General features: G+C 37.8%; 3 protein-coding genes across 4 annotated transcripts in view; 2 read left to right on the top strand and 1 right to left on the bottom strand.

The window, feature by feature from the left end:
* Positions 1-330: 330 nt before the first annotated feature.
* On the top strand, positions 331-2,700 carry LOC126609554 (expansin-B3-like). The gene is made up of 4 exons (XM_050277400.1): positions 331-646; positions 977-1,277; positions 1,361-1,490; positions 2,115-2,700. The coding sequence occupies exons 1-4, from the start codon at positions 493-495 to the stop codon at positions 2,310-2,312; spliced, it is 783 nt and encodes a 260-aa protein (XP_050133357.1). The 5' UTR covers positions 331-492; the 3' UTR covers positions 2,313-2,700.
* Positions 2,701-8,176: 5,476 nt separating this feature from the next.
* LOC126610269 (putative UPF0481 protein At3g02645) overlaps positions 8,177-22,050 on the top strand; it is a 45,749-nt gene continuing 31,875 nt past the window's right edge. The window contains exons 1-2 of one of the 2 annotated variants that reach the window (XM_050278281.1): positions 8,177-8,183; positions 16,441-17,902. In XM_050278281.1, coding sequence (XP_050134238.1) covers positions 16,471-17,898 — 1,428 coding nt within the window. In that variant the 5' untranslated portion in view covers positions 8,177-8,183; positions 16,441-16,470 and the 3' untranslated portion in view covers positions 17,899-17,902. Of the gene's footprint in view, positions 8,184-16,440; positions 18,035-22,050 lie in introns of those variants that run through there. The other variant, XM_050278279.1, reaches the window with a different exon arrangement.
* LOC126610272 (clathrin light chain 1-like) overlaps positions 18,264-22,050 on the bottom strand; it is a 38,727-nt gene continuing 34,940 nt past the window's right edge. The window contains exon 4 of the mRNA XM_050278284.1: positions 18,264-18,548. Coding sequence (XP_050134241.1) covers positions 18,489-18,548 — 60 coding nt within the window. The 3' untranslated portion in view covers positions 18,264-18,488. The remainder of the gene's footprint in view (positions 18,549-22,050) is intronic.

The following is a 22,050-nucleotide window of genomic DNA, read 5'->3' on the forward strand; positions in this document are numbered from 1 at the left end:
AACGACGTAGGGTAGAGTCAGGCGGAATTGACGCCTTAACCGTCGGTAGGGCCCAGGTTTCAGTGGCTTTTATCTTAATACAATGACAGGACATGGGGCGATGGTCATAGTGAAATTATTGAAGCTCTTTCTGTAGAGAAATTTTTAGTTATGATTTATGCAAGTGACATAAAAAATTTTAATTTTTAAGTTATTAATCTTTTAATATTATAAACCATCATTTTTATAAAAACACGTGATATACCATTTCGTATAACGGTTATATTAAAAAATCTTTTATTACTGTGGCAGCTTTGCAGCAGGTGCTATATATCCTATATATAGTTATATACGATACAGAACATAACCTAATCCAAAGCATAAAAAAGCCTCTAATTCACTACACATTTGTCGGCAGAGCTTTGTGCTCACTGTTGACCCAAACCAGTGCTCAGAACTTTCTCCGCCGCCGCCGCCACTCAACACCCACTTAATCAAACATTCTACCTCACAATGCAGCTCCTCCACGGCGGCCTCGGCCTTGTGTTGGTTATGAATTCGTTGCTTCTGCTTGTGTCTTGTCAAGTTCAGCAACCCCGGGCCAGCACCCGCTGGCTCCCAGCCATCGCCACCTGGTACGGCAACCCCGAAGGCGACGGCAGCGACGGTAAGAGCCTACCCTCAAACACAATTCAATTTGGTTTTAGCTTACAATGCCGCATGTTTAGACAGTCAAAAGTATCATTTGTACGTACAGTCTCAACAGATTTAGTACATCTCAGTTGTATTATACTTGCGTCAATTTAAATTTAGTCAAGTTGATTAGATCAATGTGCTTGAACTTCACTGCACCAAAGTTTGAATTTTCTTTTCCGTTAATAAAGATAAATTTAGAGTAATTAAAGTGAATTTTTTATACTTTTCTTCTGTTGAGATGGTACAAATTATTTTAATTGGTCGTGAATTAATTATGTCGGCATGTGCTTAATTTTGGTAGGCGGAGCGTGTGGGTACGGGTCAATGGTGGACGTGAAGCCGTTCAGGGCGAGGGTTGGTGCGGTGAACCCGGTTCTGTTCAAGAGCGGCGAGGGGTGCGGCGCGTGTTACAAAATCAAGTGTCTCGACCAGAGCATCTGCTCGAGACGACCCGTCACAATAATCGTGACAGATGAGTGTCCGGGCTGCTCGAAGGGGCCGGCCCAGTTCGACCTCAGCGGCGCCGCCTTTGGGCGCATGGCTGTGGCCGGCGAAGGCGGTTTGCTCAGAAACCAAGGCGAACTCTCCGTCCTTTACCGACGGTAACGTTCGCATATGTCATGTTTAGCTTGTTTGCTTTAACGGTCCTCGTTCGCATATGTCAATTTAATTATTTTACCTACAGGACACCATGTAAGTATCCTGGGAAGCAGATAGCCTTCCATGTAAATGAAGGTTCAACAAATTATTGGCTATCACTGCTAGTAGAGTTTGAGGATGGAGATGGAGACGTCGGATCAATGCATATAAGACCGGCACGTTGTCCTTTCTCTTTTTTATACATTGCTGCATGCCTCTAGCAACTTTACTTTACTTTTACATTTACTTTTGCTATTAAGAAAACAAAAATGTTGCTCGTACTATATATTTGTATCATATATCTAATAAAAATGAGACTCACATATATTGGTGTGCCTTACCTTTATTAGAGAGATGATACAAATGATGGTACAAATATATAGTAAGTGTAACATTACTCGAAAGAAAATGCATGCCAAATCAACGAAATTAAAGATAGTTTTTCCTTGAAATATAACGAAGTACTTAGTCGTACAATTCCACGTTTTCAAATAAAAAGCAGTGTAAACATGTCCAAACTGGTTTACAAACCTTCAAAGAAAATGATACTTGTGTAGTGAATATTTTAGTCATGAGAAGCAAGACTTACATGTTATGAGCATATTGTTGCATCAACAATGTACTCGTGATATGTAATTGAGTAATTTGAATTGTTATCTTCCAGAAACAACATAATTCCTATCTCATACCTCAATCTGAAACAATTTTGCAAAGCCATATTTTAGCGTTAATTAAGTGATTAAAGAATTTAAAGTTCACTAATTTTTTATTTATATTTTTGTGTTGGTGGGATGATGCAGGCAAGTTCAAGCGAGTGGATCGAGATGAGTCATGTATGGGGAGCTAATTGGTGCATAAATGGGGGTCCTCTAAAAGGACCATTCTCAGTGAAGATTACAACTCTCTCGACAGCAAAAACTCTCTCAGCCAGAGATGTCATTCCCGGTAATTGGTCTCCAAAAGCCACTTACACTTCTCGCCTCAATTTCCACTACTAGCTTGGCTTAATGTTTGACAAACAGGTCATGATATATAGAATATAAGCACTTTTTTGACTAAGCATTTTCTAGGCCCAAAAAAGGCTTGTCCGGTTGTCCCCATGAGACAAAAGTAGCCGTTGTCGGGTTGGTGTTTTTGGTTTTTAAAGAAAAGTAGCCGTTGGATTGCACTAATTAATTATAATGGCATCCAATGCTCTTTCTTTTTTTCTTTTTTCTTTTACTTTTGAGAAATTGTTTTTCCTACTTTCCTGCTGTTCCGACTACACTGAGATATGTTGCCAGCCCTCTCCAAAAGGAGAGAGAGCGTGTGTTCTTGCTTTGTTAATGCTATATGTAAGTTTGTGGACCCAATGGTGTTTTAATGAATTTGGACCCTTTGATTGCACTTTAATGTCGCGTACCATTGGAGATCTCTGAGCATACAAGAACTCATGTTGGAGAGCAAAACTTAACTATATCTCTTATCTGCTTTTATCTCTTTTGCCACATAATTAAATATATAACGAATAAGATAAACAAGAAGATATACAACAATGTATAGATAAACTATTGTCCTTATGTATAGGGTGATGTTAAACACTTTAAAAAAGAAGTTACGGACAATCACTCATGTAAATTTAGTTGCATCAACGATTAACAGACACTCGCATACACAATAGCTAGCTTGGTTGTCCGAGTATATATAGTATCTAGTGCGGCAAAGTAAGTGAAGGAACAAGATAGAGTTTAGACTACGTACTTTCGGCTGTAGAACATTAATTTATGAGTTCATAGAAGGGGCCAGGGGTTTCTATTCCTATTCCAAAGGGTAACAGCCCTAAAAATGAATGTCAGAACCTGTAATTGAAATGCATAATGATATTCTTCTTCATATGTAAGTGAGAGGTCTTAGTTTTGAATATCGTGAATAACGAATTCGATACCAAATTGGGTTCCCTATTGTGTGATTTAACTGAACTCTCCCCTCCCTTTATTGTAAAATATATTGTTGTACTAAAAAAAAATGGAGATGTATTGGTCACATCACATACATATATGATCATCCACATGCTGACGTGTTTACAACCTTCAAATCTCTCACAATTCGCAAGGGCTGCTTGTGTCGAGAATTTTTAGGACGCTGGGAATACTCTCATCATATCAAGTAGCATCATATAAGTAATTAAAATATTTATTTTTAAATATCTAACTACTTGTATTATAATACTTACTATATCGAATCGTATTTTTGGTACACTAAAAAAAATTTCACTTTTGTAATGCATAACATTGCCAGTGACGAAAAGGGTCAAGTATTCAAAGGGTTGTTGTCACCACCACAAGTGGGGGGGGGGGGGTCGGGGGTGGTGGGGCTGGAAAATCCCCCAAGATACCGGGATCTTTAGAGTAGTCTTTTTGCCGGTTCCGTTCTCTGAGGCACCATGGTCTTAAGACCATATTCATTTTTTGGTTTAAAACTTAAAATTCTTAACTCAGAAAATTTAAGTTTCTATCCCAAAAGTTTTCCGTTCTAATTTTTCTGGATTAAATATCTAGCTCGAAATTATTAAGGAAGAAATTTAGAATAATTTTTGTTCTTAAAGTAACTTAAAAAAAATTATGTATACTATCCAAATTTACTTTTATGAACATTTTAACCTAAAAACATTTAGATTTCGATAAATATTAAAAAATTAGTAAACCGACACCGTGAAACTTGTGGAACACTATGAAAGATGACACGCCCTAATCTCGATATTCCCCGAATACCAGGACAGGCACGTGCTGGGCGACACCCGAGGGTGACGAAAGCCATTTATTGAATGCAAATGTTGAGAACTAAAAATATAAATAAGAATAATAGAGATTTAAATATAATGAATATGCAATTTAGGAACGTGTTCAGAGCACACATCTAATCTAGAACACCAAAAGAAAGAATATAAAATTGAATGAACAAGGGAATGTGGGTCTTACACCGAGAGGACTCGAAGATGCTGATGCAGAAGTGCCTTGACGCCGGGATTGTATGCCTCAATACTAACGCCGGGATTGTATGCCTCGAAGGGGGTGCAAAACAAACATGAGTGGACCAAGTTGATATAGATATAATAAAATAGTTATCAACATACTAACCCCCAAAGTTTTATGAAAACTAATAGCATAATATGTGATAGGTTTTTCTGAAAACCCTAGCATGCCATAAAACCTTTCATAAAATGTATCTCGTATATAGTGTGCTAACTAGTGGTATCATAATCGACCTGAAGGCCGCTACATCACCCGACCCGAAGACCAATATAATAATCTTCAATCGACCCGGAGGCCCCTACATCACCCGACCCAAAGGCCAATATAAGTATCATTGCCTGGAGGCAAAACAATGACCACTAGATATGCACAAAACATTGAATATAGTATTTCCAAACATAGGTACATATATCTCAAAAACTTCTTCATAGTATAAATTCATTCATCATCTATACTATAAAGAAGTGTGTAAAAACATGTTCTAAATAGTATATCGTCATCCATCAGATATCCTACGAAGAAAATGAGTTCGATAGAAAATATGGTAATTCCAAAATATTCTAAGTAAGCATAATATCTCAAAAAACGTTATCTAAAACGTGATTATTAAATCATGTTTTTCATGTATGCATTTCTACTATTAAAACATGCATTTTAGAAGGGGTCCACTCACAGATACTTAGCCGTCGAAGAGCCACGCAAACTAGTGAACACGGAATCGTCACAAATAGTTGCCCTTAAGCACATAAAAGGTCCAATTAATAAAACTCTATTATAACAATTGAATTTGGGAAAACGGACGTCAGAAACAGTTCAGGACGTCGAATTATCCTAAGAAGGATCCCGGGTAAATTTCGCAAAAGTCAATAGAATATTCTTTAATGAAATATTCCCTAACATGAATATGGAATATTCCCTAACAGAATATTCCCCAAAAGGGTATGGGCTAGTTAGGGTTTAGGGTTTGAAAGGTTAAAGGGTTTAGTGGTTAAGGCCCTAGGTTAAAAGAGTTTGGGTTAGGCTTTTAAAAGGGTTGGGCTTTAAGGGTTTCTAATTTAAAAAGGGTTTTAGTGCTGGGTTAGTGACGAGCCTGGGCCCAGACGCAAAGCCCAAGAGCCTTTGGTTTCCAGAAAAACAATAAAATAAATAAATAAATAAATAAAAGGGGTTCGGGCTTTGGGGGTCACGGGCCTAAGGCCCGAGTTCTAAATGACCCAAAGGCCTAAGTGACAAAGGGTTAGGGGTTTAGGCTTTAGGCTAATGAGTGTTTCATTTGATTAGGCCTAGGAAATTAGGTTTAGGTTGGGCTCATCTTTGGTTTGGGCTGGGCTACCTCAGGCCGGTTCTTTAGCCCGTTTGTTATGTGGGTCGCTGGAACCATTTCAAGGAGAAGGCCGGATTCTGGCTGAGAGATTGAACAAAGTTTAAATGTTCATAACGTTGTCAATACTCAACGAAATCGAGTGATTCAAAAATGAAAATCATAGTTCTCGACAAGTCGAAGAGAATGGTACCTCACACGATGTCTAACTAGCCATGGTTTGACCAGAAAATGTCTCGAAAGCCGCAGTGGTTGCTGGAAACTAGGTAAGATTCAAATGGATATAACTTCTTCAATACTTAACGAAATTGGGTGAAACAAAAAGGAAAGTTGTAGTAATCAGCGAGACAAAGAGATTGATACCTTTCAAACTGGCCAACTCACCGTGGTTTGGCCGAAAATTGCCTCGAAATGGGTGGTGCTTGCTGGAAAATTTGGAAAAGCTACTCCGAGTTTTGCGATTCACACATATACACCACTTAAAACAACCTTCGATCTAACCCTAAAACACAACCCAAAAGGTTTCTAGAAGCTTACCAATGTCGAAAAAATTCAAAACACGTCGAAGAATATGATGAACAGTGACACCATCACTGTTGGGGTTCCACGAAGGTTTGCTTGAGTTTCCCCGAGGTTCCTACGTCCACTGGTGTTGGTTTGGGGTTGTTGTTGTTGTTGCTTGTGTGAGTGACAAAATCGAGAAGAGAGGGAGAGATCACAGAGGGAGTGCACGGGGAGAGAGAGAAAGGTCTGAGGGTGAGGGAAGAGATAAAGGGAGGGAAAGTTATAAAAAAATCAGAAGAAGAAAGAGAAGGGGAAGGGAACCGGGGGACACAAATAATGGGGTGGGCCCCTTGGGCTCACCAACTAAGACCCAAAAACCATTTTTAAAAGGAAAAATACCCCCAAACTTAGTGAAAATACAAAAATACCCTTTTTGTTCCGCAAATCCCGGGACGGGTTGTTACAAAAGATATAAAAGACATGAAATTTTTTTTTATAATTATTTTAGCCGTTGGAATTAAATTTGGACCAGTAGATATTATTATTTTTTTTTTAAATTTGATCATATTAGATTTTAGCCGTTACATTCAATGAATTTATAAATATAAAACAAAAAAAAAATTACACATATATGGTGGACTAGTCTCCACCCCACCAACTCAGGGAAAATTCTGGCCTAAGTTTGCTCTAAAAATGAGTTTTTTTTGTTAAAACTCATATTTGACCCATCGGTTGGAGCAAGTTGGGGTATGTTTATAACTTCAAATTTGAGTTTTACTCCAAGCATTAGAGTAGATCTAAAAAATAATAGTGGGCGGTTATTTACTATTTGATTTTGATCTTAATTATTAGAGAAGTATAAAAATAAAAGTTAAATAATCATTTACTGTCAGATTAAAATTGAACCGTTGATGAGCATATTTTTTTTTTTTGAACCATAAGGTCTTGGAGAACGAAATCTTTTTTTTTTTTGGGTAAATATATATGAGATAGGATCATCGCTGGATCCTCTTATGGGGATCCCAGGAATCCTTTAATCCTATCTGTTCATCATACATCGTGTGGTCAGTTTTCGTCAGATACTGTTCGTGTTCAATTTTAAATAATAAAATTTAAAATGATTTATGACCGTACGATGTACTATGAAAAGACATGATTAAAGTATCTTGGGGATCCTCACCAATAGAACTTTTGCCAACTCAAGAAGATATTATGCAAGGAAAACCAATAGCTAGGAGGAACATCACTAAGGATCAAAAAACATTTTATTAAGTGGGTTGCAATGTAGAATACGTAATTATGATAAAAATCAAGTTAATTATAGAGAATCATGTGATTATTACTTAACATAACAAGGTTGGTAGTTATATTGTGGACGTTCTATTACATTGTCAATGTAAGTTTTTCTATTTCAACGTGATTGAATTACAAAATCAACATTTATTGTACACCAATCGCATACTATTACAATACAGACGTATGTTATTACTAGGGAACGTTACGAACTTACACAAACTATTAGTTTTAACCTAAATTTCTTAAGATAAAATTGCGGATTTAAATGAAAATATCCCCAAACGCAATGATACAGTGAAAACCTACAGTCATGTCGCAATCAATTAAATGAAAACCATCCGAATGAGAACGACCGGTTGGAACTGGGGGGGGGGGGGCAGGATCATAGAAAGACAATTGGGAAACAAAAAGGCTATTGGGAATATAAACAAAGACTTGCGAGTAAATTGGTTGGCAGCACGCGTCGGGAGGGGGGGAGAATCATAGAAAGACAATTGGGAATCAAAAAGGCTATTGGGAATATAAACAAAGACTTGCGAGTATATTGGTTGGCAGCACGATAGAGGCTACAGAGTGTTTCACTCTCATGTTATATATGAGTCTGGAAGTGGAAGTATAGATCATATATATATGCTCTGAGGGAGGGAGGGGGGCCGAAGGATTCCTCATTCGACCTTATAAGTTTCTCAACCTGAAAGTATAATCATCTCAGGCTACATCAAAGTTGGATCATCCTGGTATCCTATCAACTGCCTATAAATATTCCACGTTTTAGATCTAAACGTATGATTAGTCGATATAAACTCTCCGGCATTATCCAGTCTCCCGAACTTTATGGGATAAGTAGAGTGGTGAACCCTTAATCGGCCAGGAGGTTTAGCAGCAATGTGTGTGGACAAACATGTGACCAGTTTGTTGATTCATCAACCAAAACCATAAGTATTTATATGGTCCGCATTTTGGTTGGATTAGTCCATATATATTCCCTTGAATCCATTGTGAAAAGAGAGTCATTTCCTATCTTTGCGAGGGATGATATAAAAATCAAATTTCCCAAACGAGCGAGCTTTGGCACAGGCAAAGTGTGCTTGTAAACACAAGATCCTGACTTCGGGTAAGGAGATGCGTCGTAGCATCATTGTTCGACCTAAGTGTCCCAAAAGGTTGTGCCAAAGCAAGTAAACTGCTCGAATCACCAAGCTCTAGGCCGGCCACATGTGGTGTGTTTCCCAGTTGGGAGACAACCCGTTGGCCCCAAATCAAAGCTTTAGGCTCATTTTTGGAGGTGGTGTAAAAACATTTCACTCTATTTTCTTCAGTGGTTTCATTGATGATCATTGTTCTCTAGAATATCCTTAAAAACTCAACGACAGGGAGAATTTAAGGTCCCTTAAATGGTAATGCAGTACCATTCATACAACGAGGAGTGTGCTAATGCTCTTAATCAGGTTGGATACACCTGAAGTCGTTGCTAGAGATGTGATTTAGATGTAAAGTTACTATGCGTAGTATCGCATTCATCCAGACAACTAACATTCCCACATTCATACTTAATCATGTGTTTAATTGAATTGGGTCACATGTATAAAGACACATGATTTAATTAACTCGTATTCGAGGACAATATCAATAAGATTATCCATAATTAAAACATACACCAAACTTGAATCCAAGAACATGGAAAAATGTTCACAAAGTAAATGGTTTACTAAGAGGATTCGGCCAACAAGGCCATCCATGTCAAAATTCTGCTATTCCAACGGTGTTTGGTGGAGCAAAATTAGTTTCACATATTGACTACGAGAACGGTACTCTTCAACGACATTGATAAAGGCACGAGCAAGTGCATAACCAATGATCTATTCCATCGAGACGAAAGTAGATTCTACAGGGTTGAGGTTTGGGAATATTATCCCTTATTCTTGAAGTTTTAGGTCTTAGGTGTCAAGGATCATGCTTCGGGCATGATGCCACACCTTGTCAGGCCCTGATTCTACCATATGTTGTAAAAACAAACTAGAAATTGGATTGTGAGAGACAGACCCAAAATTGGAAACTTCAGCCGAAGCTAGAAGGGTCTGTTCGGTAGGTCTCTGCCGAAACAGAGAAGTACCATTCGATGCGCCTCTACCGAAGCAAGGCATCACCGTTCGATAGGCTTTGATCAAACTGGGTTGAGCCAATCGGTGGACTCCAGCCGAACTGAGTCCATACCTTTCTCTCACGTTTTGGGTAGTAATCAGATCCGAAAATTTGGTAAACTTCTGCTTTCTACACTACTGCTTTAGGAGTAAGTTAGAAACAAGGAAGGACGAGACAAGTATTTTCCAGTCAAAATTCGATCGGATTTATAAACTTTAGAATTGTACTCATTTATGGACGTAATCATGGTGTGTTTCGGGCAATATCTTTCATGATTAGACAGTCCTTATGAGCGAGCCAAAGAGCCCAGAAATGATGGTTCGAGAGGTACTTCCGTTTGTAATGCTTCGGGCATAAATCTTCGAATGAAGATCATGGTGGAGGCTTATTAAGCTCTTCCTTGCCATTGTTGACTACAATGGTTTCTCAGCTTCTCGATAGTTAAGGGGAGATTCACGTCTTGTAGCCCACATAAAGTGGTTTCTATTAGAAACATCCAAATCAGGGAAAATCCAACTTGTGACGATTCGAGAATCCACTGAATTAGAGGGAACAAGATTGTGATTGGTGCTATGGGAATGAATCATCACTAAGCATCAAAATTAGAACATTCGAGTTCCAAGACATGGTATACATGAAAAACGTTGTGTTTTCATGGGTGTATTGTTTTATGAAAACTTCGGGTTTCAAAGGCACTAAATTTGAATCTACAAGTTCAATTTAGTTTATTAACGTTTAGTTCATAAAAGAGAGGTTCCTGCAAGAACACATAATGTAATATGCTGATTTAAGTGTAGTGGATTTGAGTTGCTTTAGAAACTCAAGTGTGAGTGTTTCGGGACTACGAAAGGATGTCAATGGTTCAAAGAAAAGAAATAAAATATTGAATCGTTAATGTCCAAAACTGGTCTTCAGGTTAATAATTTTGGATTCATTATCAGATTAATGGAATGCAGGTCACTTTTAATTAATTCAATAAATCAGGCTATACATGGTCGATTGTAGAAGCAAAAATAATAATAACATTCGAGTTTAAATTATTTAAAAATGCTAAATAATAGCATTGGGTCGAAAAAAACCATAGCCCAAAAAATTGGGCTGGGTGCCGTGTAGGTTCGGTTGCAGTATGTAGCCCAAGGGATGGCTTCATGACACACCTCGACCTGGGAAGGTCGAAGCATGTTGGCCATCATCGTGAGGTGACGTAACCATAAGGGTAAGTGATGTGAAAAAGTGAATAAATTTAAATCTAAAATTGCCTAAAACAAAAGAGTGCGCGAGTGAGCGGGATTGCACCCATTTCACACGTGATGGTAAAGCATAAGAACAGTACAGTAATTAGGGTGAGGGTTATACCACTAAGGTACCCATCTACTAAGATCTTGCCAGAGTCCTCGTTTACATGCAAGCACACCTACTAAACCTAGAAGGGCGAAAAATAAAGTTGAGTGGGTCAGTAAAACAACGTTTTGTAAAAAACCTTTATTTCCGAATATACTAACCTCTCGCTGTAAAACAAGTATAGTTTCCTTAAAACATACTACGTAAGTATGTAAACAACAATACAATAACATTATAACTAGAAATATGCCAAGTCATGCGATATCAAATGCCACAATAATATAATCATGTGATAATCAAGTATAGCTAAGTGCTTCTCCATCTAGGTTGACACACGAGTTCGAACAGATAATTTCTGACACGAACAGGACTGGGTGTAATCAACATGCTCTAGTACTACGATCACGTGAAGGCTGGTGCAGAAGCACGGTCACATACAAGTCGGATTGCCTAATGCAATCTACCTGACAAGACTGGCACTTAACTTGGATCCAAGGCTAGTGAATGGTGCGATGTGAACATACACGTGAAGGACTGGCCCTGGGGTGAGTACTAACACCGGTGCAGCAAGATGAGCATGTACAAATATGTATGAATGTCATGACAATAATATCTCAACCATATAGCAGCATTTATCACAATTACATCGCAGTTATCAGTTATTTGGCAATATATACATAAAGTGATGTATTTATGCAACTCCAGAAACTATAAATACGTATAGATATAAAAATAAACTGCCCATTCACCTGGAGTCTGTGCTATGACTCCTTAGCACGAATATCAAGACGTCATGAACAAACGTTGCCTAGAACAATTATCAAATCACAACTCAGGATTCTTATCGATAGAACACACAACTGACATAAAACACATCCCCAAGGGCATTCTAGAATGATTTGAAACTCATTAACCAAAAGTCAACTGTCGGTCAAAGATTCACAACCCTACATAACTTGATCCAGAAGCTCCGCACCTCGGATTTTCAATCCGTAACTTCCAAAGATTCACATTATGCTTCTAGAACAACATTCTAAAGTTTCAGAACGATCCAATGGTCGGATCTCCGCCAATTGCCAAAATTAAGTGGAGGTCAACACTTTATTTTGTGAACTAACAAATTCAATTCGGGAAGATCCGTACATCGGTTTCCCGATCCATAAGTTTCTATGATCCTCAAATATTACGTTCTATAAGGTACTAAGGTTTGGTGACGATCCAACGGTTGGATCGTCAATTCATGCAAGGACCCTATGACGGCCAACTACGAAACTACATGAAAACATCGTAATTTCACTAAACGGATGACAAATATGGAATAAGGGCTTCAAAATTAGCCTAAGGCAGTTAGATGGGGTCTCGGCCCACGCGCTGCCGCGCGTGGTGGCTGGCTACCACGGTTCGCCAGAGAATTCCACTATTTCTTAAAATTCTCAAATTTTATAGAAATAAAGATCTCAAAGAGATGAACAACTTTCATACCTGCCATGAAGTCCAAAAGTGGACAGAAGATGGTCAATTTTGCCCACAAAGCCAAGGGTGCCTAAAACTTCCCGGCGTCGATTCGTCGTCTATGGTGGACCAACGGGGTCAAGGTTGGTTGGGATTTTCTCCTGAGATGATGGGCTACAAAGCCCAAATGGTGGCATCGGCATTGCTTTGCCGATTTGCCTGAAAATTGAAAAGAGTGGTCGGACAAGGTTTTGATGGGTCGGATTTCGTGGCTTCGTCCCGCCACATGTGGTGGTTTCTAAAGGTGATTCTTAGGTTGGGTTTTGTAGAGGGGAGTGAGGGCTTCAAGAAGGTGGTGGCGGCGTCGAAAAACTTCACTGGAGTTGGTCGGAATCGGCCTTGGAAAATAGGTCCTTTTTTTTTTTTTCCTTTTCCTGATCTAATTTCTGAAGGCTTTCCTTCCTTTTATGTGATTGGTCCCCCTTATTTAAGCCTAAAATCTGATTAGGCTTCTTTCCCACAAGGTGGGAATTCAATTAACTTATAAACCAAAATATAAATAACCAAATTCAAATGTCTGTAACTATACTGTTATAATCTGGACTCGCAAACGGCTTTTGCTTATGCGTTCATAATGACGAGTACTACGAGGGTACACTAAAATAATAAGTCCTACCTTTCTCAAATCGATGGTCAACGGAAGTCAAAGTCCTTACCTTTAGGGCATTTTTGTAAATTCACATTTTAAAAATTAATAAAAACGTACAATTAGGGACTGGTTGTCACACTTCAGGCAACGGGCCATATGCAAGGGAGCCTAGCAGCATCAGCTCTTGGTTTTAGGCTGAAAGGGGGGCATGGGTCAGGCCTAGCAACAGTTGGCCATGGGTTGGGTTCGGGGCAAAAGAAGCCCAGCCTACTGGGCTGGCTTGGTGACACGCGGGCTAGGAGGGTCAAGCCTAGCAAGATAAGGGCTTGCGTCGTGTGGGCCAAGGTGAGGCAAGGGCTCATCAAATAGGTCAGGCCGTGTTGGACTCAGGGGTTTGGATCGAGGGCTACAGGCCCTAGGGTTAATCAACCCATATTTTTTTTTCCGACATGTTAGGGTTAAAAAAAAACTAGAATTGCTTCTAATTTATTTTATATGCTTTGACTCACAATTCCACATAGCAAATATAATTGTGTAACGCATGAAACAAATATATAAATATATACAATATATATATATATATATATATATATATATATATATATATTGTAAGGAAAATATAAACATAGAGGAGTTCATGCATCATGGAGAATGTTTTCATGCTTCATGGTCGTTTCAAATATCTTCCTTTATTTTAAGCGTACCTGGTTGGTAGAAAACAATAAAAGCCTTTGAATTTGTAGTAGATCTTCTCGGAAAGCCGAAATTGCATCTCCAATGCATTGTATCATGTTCAACAAAGATAAATTAAATTGAATCAATAGCATGTAGATCAATTAATTTAATCATAAAAAAAAATATTAAAATGTAATACTCCCCTGATTGAAGAATAAACTCTCTTTAGCGTAGCGTCAAGAGCGTGTTGATAATGTGTTGTAGGCATAATTTACTGAACTGTATAAAGACCATAGAGAGAGAGGGGGTGCGGCACATAGAGAGAGAAGAGAGAGATGTGTAATTGTGGATGTGTTCTATTTTATTCCACCCCATTGTGTCTTTATTTATAGTAATAGGATAGGTAAAATCTTTACCCTTTTATGATTACAACTCTTAATAGGTAATCAACTCCTAATAGGAATATAAGAGATATTCTTAAATTCACTAGAATTTACACAATCACATTCCTAATCTAATACGACTACAACAATTGTCTAATTATGTGAGCAATTATCGTTCTAAATAGTGGAGTTGTTTTTTGTTATTTTGCCAAAAGAGTGGAGTTGCTCTAACGCAATGATAGGGTGAAACCTAAGCTCATTTCGCAAGCAATTAAATAAAAACCATCTGAACGACCAGACAAAATAGCAATAGAAGAAGTTAAAGAAAAAAAGAAATTAAAAGGGCAAAAGTGTTACGTGAGAGAGACGAGAGTATGTGACTTAGAGCTTTTTTTATTCCCTTTGATTGTGAGGGGAATAATAGAAAGACGATTATTAAATGAAATAGCGTAAAAAGACTTGCAAGGGAATCGACTTTGAGTGCCGAGAGAGTGTTTCATTCTCACATTATATATGAGTCTGGAACTAGAAATATAGATTTATGTATGCTCTGAGGGAGGGTGGGAGGGGGCGCGAAGGATTCCTCATTCGACCTCATAAATTCCTCATCCCGGTAAGTTTTCCCACCTACTGCCTACAAATGTTAGAGACACTACATTTTGTAAATTACATAATATGAAAGTTGATGATTAGATTATTACTCAAGTGTAGATTAACGTGCTTATTTCTTATTAGTGATACATTGTTTAATTTACAAATTTAATCTACTTAGTATTATTCTTCCTCGCTTTAGATCTAGAGGTATTATCATAATGAAATATCTGCTTTTTCTATCTTTAATTATAGTATATGTTGGAAAATCATACATATCAAATGAAACTCGTTTAGGTTCATATCTAGTGGAATTAATGAATTTCAGACCACCTTAGTGGTCTTGCTAGAGTTAGGGTGAATGTTTGGAGGTTAAGGCAAGCCCATCCTCCTTGGCATACTCTATATCTTTTAATTTATTTTCCAATATTTAAAAAAGGAATATTACTCAAGAGACATTAGTATAATCCATGTTCTATACTGAGTGAATTACTATTTATTCAATAATTACATTAAATAAACCCGACGTTATAAAATTTATGTATGGTTCCAATAATAAATTTGGTAGTTTAAGTAAGGGTAAATTACATTTTACCCCCTCAGGTTTGGGGTCAATTTCAATTTCTTACAATATCTTTAAAACATTTCAAATTCATACATTTACTTATCATTTTATTTCAATTTCATACATCCGTTAGAAAAATCTGTTAAGTAAACTGTTAAGTGACGATGTGGCAAATATAGGATCCACATTTGTGTGCCACGTGGCAAATTTTTATTTATTTTATATTATAATAATTTACCCTATTAAAAAAAAAGAGCAAACCCAAAATCCCATCTTCCCCCGACCCACCTCCTGGTCCTCCACTCTCTTCACCTCCCCTCCTATCCAAAAACCCACCCCCACTGCCTCTTCTTCTTCTTCATAGGTATCTCCTTCTTCTTCCTCCCACATCTTCTTCTCCACCTAAGAGGCTTGTTAATTGAAGATGGTGTTACAGAGGTCCCTGAAATTGGGGTCCCAATGTTTGAACAAATTGAAGAACGAGAGGTGTCGGGGACGAATGTGTAGAGGCCGTTGGAGCCTCTGTGGCCCTCGAGGCTTACCATTGTCAAAAACGACAAGAACTTCGCCGAGGGAAGTCGAGTCCGAGACGGGGCTCTTCGATTTAAGGGCTTGGGGTTTGAAAATCACCAAGCACAGACTTATGTTTGTTCCACGAGAAACATTGGATCATGGTGGTGGTCTGATATCAACGGGGAACGACGGTGAAGCCACTGTTGGAGTCGTCTTGGTGCGTCGGGAATCGTCGGAGAAGACGATGAACGGTGGGAGCAACCACCGAGGAGGTGGGGGGGGGGGGTAGGGGGTTGCGAGGGAGGCGGGGGTGGGGAGGGATGAGGTGGGTTTTTGGATGGGAGGGGAGGTGAAGAGAGTGGAGGAGAGGGAGGTGGGTCGGGGGTGGAATGGGTTTCTGGGTTCTGTTTTTGTTTTTTGTTTTTTTAATTAATTATCTTATTAAATATTTAGCCACGTGGCACAAATGGGATAGCTACGTCAACTCTTAACGGACCAATTGATGGAAAATGTAACGGAGGTATTATATTGAAATAAAATAGTACGTGAGGTATGAAAGTGAAATGTATTGACACTATTTGTATTGACACTATTTGAAGTAAAGCGTAATTTACCCATTAATTAGTTAACGTATTGACACTATTTGTAATTTTTGTTCTTGTTAATATATAATACTTGATTAGGCGAGTCACATTTGGAGTTGGAAAGAGTTGATGATGACAGATTTAGCTGAAGAGAGCAATAGTGCAAACAAAGATCACTCCGTAATTCAAGTAAGGGAGGAGGGAGAGAGACGTGAGATAGAAATAAGTGATGTGGGTAACCAAACTTTGAGTGGAAATGAAACAAATAAAGACGAATTATTAGCGTCCCTTATAGAAAAAAAGCTTCCCCAGGAATTTCCAAAACCTGATCCTACTTGCATATTCAGAGTCCCTAATAAACTTGGCAGGGACAATGAAAATGTTTTTGTCCCACAAGTGGTTCCGATCGGGCCCTATCACCACGGAGGAAAAAAGTTCGAAGCCATGGAACAAATTAAGCTATGGAATTTGCAATGCCTCCTCAAACGCCAACCAACTCCAGAAACCTGTTTGGTGAAGTTTGTCGAGGAAATTAGAAGCAAAGAAGAGTTTCTTCGTAACTGCTATGACGAAAAGCTTGGTGATCATCTCAGTAGCGATCAGTTTGTAGAAATGATGGTGGTCGATGGTTGCTTTATTTTAGAACTTATCCGCAAAGATAATCCAATTTCCATATATGATGATGTTTTCAGTATGCCAGAGATGTTGTCGATAGTTAAAAACGACTTGTTCCTGCTAGAAAACCAGCTTCCGTGGAAAGTTCTCGACTGTTTATTCAACCTGACAAAAGAATCAGGAGAGATTTCTCTATATCGACAAACTTTGCCATTAATTGGCGGAGTTATGCCTAATTGGATGATCACAGATTACCAAATTGTCGTGAGTATTGTGGATAAAGAACGGGAGACATGGCAATTCAGACATTTACTTGACAATGCAGGAGATTTTCTTGTTGGATCATTATCGAGGAATAAGGACCGTCCACGTCGTTATGGATTTTGGGATCCTATTCCCTCAGTGACACATCTTGAGGAGATTGGAGTCAAATTTCAACTTGCATCCTTTGAGACAGAGCTGTTGGGCATAACCTTCAACAGGGAAAAAGGAGTGATGGAAATTCCAAGGATGATAATTGGAGCCAACACAGAATGTGTCTTGAGAAACCTCATAGCCTACGAACGGTGTTCAATGAAGCCCCATTACATTTTGTCTTATGCCATGCTGCTGAATCAGCTTATCAAGTCTACCAAAGATTTAGACTCTCTCGTTCAGAAAGGAATTGTACTAACCAATTTGAGCAAGGAGGACACGGTTTCTTTGTTCAATAGGCTTTGCGATGACACTGCATCCATCCTGTTCGTTTACTCTCAACTCGCCCTCGACGTGTATTTCTATAATCGAGATCGTTGGCTAAGGCGTTGGCTTGCAAGGATCAAAAGCAATTATCTATACAATCCATCGTCAATCTGGTTAGTCTCAAATGCGGTCATCATTATTCTCATTCTTACCATCATGCAAACCCTATATAGTATTCTCGCCTACTACAAGCAAAATTAGTAACCTTCCAATTGATCAATGTTCGTTGGAGGACATAAAACTCAACAAGACTTGCGTGACTGCTGGCAAAGTTATGAACTAAAGCAGTGCTGTAATTGATTATGTGTGACAGTAATACAGTTTGGAACTACCTTGCCATCTATTGTTTTCAACTTCTGAATAATTTGTAAAACTATTTGGTAATTTTTTATCATCATTCAACAACTTATCATGAATATATTACTTATTATCTATAACGTTGATTTGTTCTATACATTTACTAAATAATCTCCGATTGAAATGATTTTTTTGTTAGGAGTTATCTTCAAACGAAGATTAAGAAATTGAACAATTCCGATTATGAAATTTGTACGGTCAAAGGTACGTTATTCAAAAAATAAATGCAATAGCAATGAATTCGATGAAGGTGGTTTTGCTTATGAAGCAAAGCCTGCAAAACCCTAGAGGAAGTTTGGAAGAAAACTCTGCAGTCTGTACATTCCATTCTGCAGACTGATTGTGTTTATTCTTCTTCTTCATAGTAAATTTCTAAGCATTAGACACATAGATAATGTAAAGAACCAAAATATATATATATATATGAAAGATCATTACTCTGCAAAAGTTAGCTCGGTTTCCGAATGTTGCTCACCCTCTGGTTCAGCAGGAGCCTCTGGTCTTGATAAAACAGGTGCACTTGCAGCTGTAGCTCCAACTGCGGTTGGTGAATTAATTTTTGGGAGTTTTAACAAAACACTTCTGGTAGTATTCACTTTTAACGAAAAACCATATTTATACCTTTTCCTGGTACTATTCACTATACCTTTAAAAATGACTTTTCATTAAAATGGAAGTTTTTTTGAACTTTTCGTTAGTTTTCCTTTAATTTTTCCATTCTTCGCATGCCTTCCTTCCTTTGCATTCTTTCCTCCTTTTCTCCTTTTGCATCTTTTGTAGCCTTTCCATCCTTTGCATCATTTCCTTCTTTTCTCCCTTTGCATCCTTGCCAATCTTTGGCAGGTGGGGGCATGAAATCGTGTCTCAGGTAGAGTAAATAGATAACCGGAATATGATTGGACAAGGATTTCAATCCCAAATTAAACTAATAAAATCTTGCAGCAGAAGTAAATTCACACAAGGATTTTTGTACCCAATGGTACAAGGTAAAAACCCAATGGGGAAAAACCTCTAGAAATCCACTAAGAATGGACTATTACAAGACTCAAAAAGATAAACTCTAAACAAGAATCTACCCAATACTTTTTGTTGGAAGTTTTGAGACTCTTGTCCCACATTGGTGAAAACAAGATTCCAAAGTACCTTTATATATGTTTTGTCTTCTACAATATTAGTTATGTGTTGGACCACTTGGAATGGGAATTGAGGCTTGGGCCACCATTTCTGTGGATTGGGCTTGATGATTATACCATAATATTAATATTAATTAATCTGATCAATTACATCCAAAAGGTATTTGAAGAGGTATGAAAGAGCCTATATAACTGGAGTCCTCAGTTCATCATCTTTCATCTTTTCTTCTTCCTTTTCTTCCGTATCTTTTCTTCTTCCTTTTCTTCCGTACAAACTTTCCAGAGAGAGTAAACACACAAAGCAATTTGCTAGAATTCTATAATCCAGTGCGGGTTGTAGGATTAGGTAGTTGTATCCTGGTCGAGCAGACGATATAGAACCACAAGCACAAGAGTGAGACGGAATTACTGTTCGAAGGACATAGCTTTTACGTTAGCCTCTATATTCTGTAATCAAGTTAGTACTGTTGATATTCTTATATTAATTTATGTATTTATTGTATACTTTTCATTCTGTATAACAAGTATTTTTTGTGAAATAAAATTGTGAATTTCAAGTTCTGTTTATTTCTGTTATATTGTTTATTTCTGAATTGTCCTCCAACACTTGTGTCTTGCCTTACTTGGTCCTTGCTTGAACTCTCTCAAATCGATGATCCTCACGAACAAGCATGCCAGCACACAACTTCCATTGCACACAGCTCCCAATATGGAATATGAAATATGAAGATGCAAACTAGAAATAAAAAGCTTCACAAAGTTGCTTTATCATTCTAATTTTCCATGAACTCACCTTTGCTTCTCTCAATATAAATCTCCCAAATCAATTTTTGCAGAAGTGAGTAACAAAGGTCTTCAAGCTCTGTTTTTTAATCAAGAGCAATCACATTCCAAAAAGAGTAGGAAAAAGTAGAATTGGTTTTAGCGTGAAAAGGAAGAAAACAATTCTGCTGATTGATTTCATTAGGAATTTCATTCCTAATAAAACTTAATCACAAAAATATAGTTTTCCTAATATGATATGCAAATGCAAATTACCTTGTAGACATAGTCAACCCTTGATTTGCTTAATTTGGATAAGTCTTGTGCCCCAAATTAATTTGCCTAAAAACTAGGCCTAAATCAACGGAACGAGGACACAATTACAAGTCTAAGAAATTAGCCAATTTCTAAGTAAATTCACATTTACAGGGCGGCATCATATGTGGCGGAGGGTTCTGTTTCAACTTCAGGAAAATCTACCGCATCCTTGAAAGATCAGTCGGTTTACCAGGTTTTGGGCCCGGTGAAAACGATTGGGGGCTGCTTGTCAGGATCTTTCCTCCCTCTTTTCTTCTCAATATTAGGAACCTCACGAGGAATCCTTTGTCAGCTTGTTTGTGGAATTTCTTTTGGTTGGCCAGGTAATTAACCTTTAATTTCAGAAATATTATTTTTTATAAAATCTTTCAAATATATAAAAAATTCCATTTAAATATACACAAATACTCTCAAAATTTAACAATTAAACAAACTAAAGGCTTTTTACCCAAAATGATTTGTGACATTGATATAACTCCTTAATATGGTCTTTAATAATTAATGATAATCAATAGTAGTGTTCTTGAATTTGTCTATCGTGAATCATTTTATTCTTTATTTGAATTTGTCCATCGTGATCATTTTAGTTTTTTCATGAAAAATCTGTCAATTGCTTTGTTAGTGTGATGATGTGGTGCCACGTGAGTCTCACAAATACAATCATATAATGATATATGGATTAACTTTAAAAACTATTTTTATATTTAAAACTAAAAATGATATTAGTCAAAAAAAAAAAAAAGGCGTAGAAGGCATGATTGAAATTATGCTGCTCCCACTTGCGGTAATCGCGGCGGCACTCAATGTCAGTGATGAAGGGGTCGAAGGGGATAGGGTTGTGGTGGTGGATTTGAAGCGAAGGTGAAGTTGGATCGGAGTTTGAGGCGACAGTAGCTAAAAAGCCTTTAATTTATTTAATTGTTAAATTTGGGGGTATTTGTGTCTATTTGAGTGAAATTTTGGATATATTTGAAAGTTTTCATAAAAAGTGACATTTTTTAAACTAAGAGTTAATTTTTTGCTATATTTAATAATTACTCGCCAGCTACAGCTGCACAGAAAGTCAAATTCATGTCATAGATATGAAGCATTGATAGTGATCGAAGAATGCATGTACAAGCAAGCAAGGGATAGGGAGGGAGGGTGAGAGAATTAGGGACAAGGATTGTCTGCCTTTCTACTTCCGGTGCCCTTCCGTGCCCTCTTGTTTTATGTGGTCACGGTTAAGCCACGTCAATATTTTATATTGGTTTTTTTATAGAGATAATAAGACAAAAATGAATAGTAATATAAAATATTGACGTGACTTAACCGTAACCACATAAACAGGAGGACACCGGAAATAGGAGGGCAGACTATCCTTGTCAGAGAATTAGGACTGCGGAAGATGTAGAACAACATGATGGGTTTTAGAATTACTACCTTCTCCCCTTCTCTGTTGTGAGCTTTGTTAGTTTCACAATTGAGCTTCCGTTTCTCGTAGAAGGCCCGCTTAAATTCTTCAGCTTCCTCGATAATTTGGTTCCGCATCTCCCTTCACCTTTTTTCCTTTTCCTCTAGATGAATGACATTTAGGCTGCAAGTATTAACGCCAACAGGTCAAATCAAAATATTTGCAATGCCCTTATCAGTGCAGGGGAAAACAATGGAAAAAAAAGAAGATGTGATTTCTGAACTCATTTGTTTAAAATAATTATAAGAAGCAAAACCAACAAGCTTTCATTATCTCGTTTGGTTAACCATCTAACAAGTAAAACCAACAATGCAGAGACCCAGGAGTTCA

This window comes from Malus sylvestris, chromosome 17 (genome assembly GCF_916048215.2).
Source record: "Malus sylvestris chromosome 17, drMalSylv7.2, whole genome shotgun sequence".
In the NCBI taxonomy this organism is placed as follows: Eukaryota; Viridiplantae; Streptophyta; class Magnoliopsida; order Rosales; family Rosaceae; genus Malus; species Malus sylvestris.

Coding starts and splice junctions, on each gene's coding strand:
- LOC126609554 (XM_050277400.1), top strand. CDS start 493: ATGCAGCTCCTCCACGGCGGCCTCGGCCTTGTGTTGGTTATGAATTCG. Junction 647..976: donor CGAAGGCGACGGCAGCGACG/GTAAGAGCCTAC, acceptor TAATTTTGGTAG/GCGGAGCGTGTGGGTACGGG. Junction 1,278..1,360: donor CTCTCCGTCCTTTACCGACG/GTAACGTTCGCA, acceptor TTTTACCTACAG/GACACCATGTAAGTATCCTG.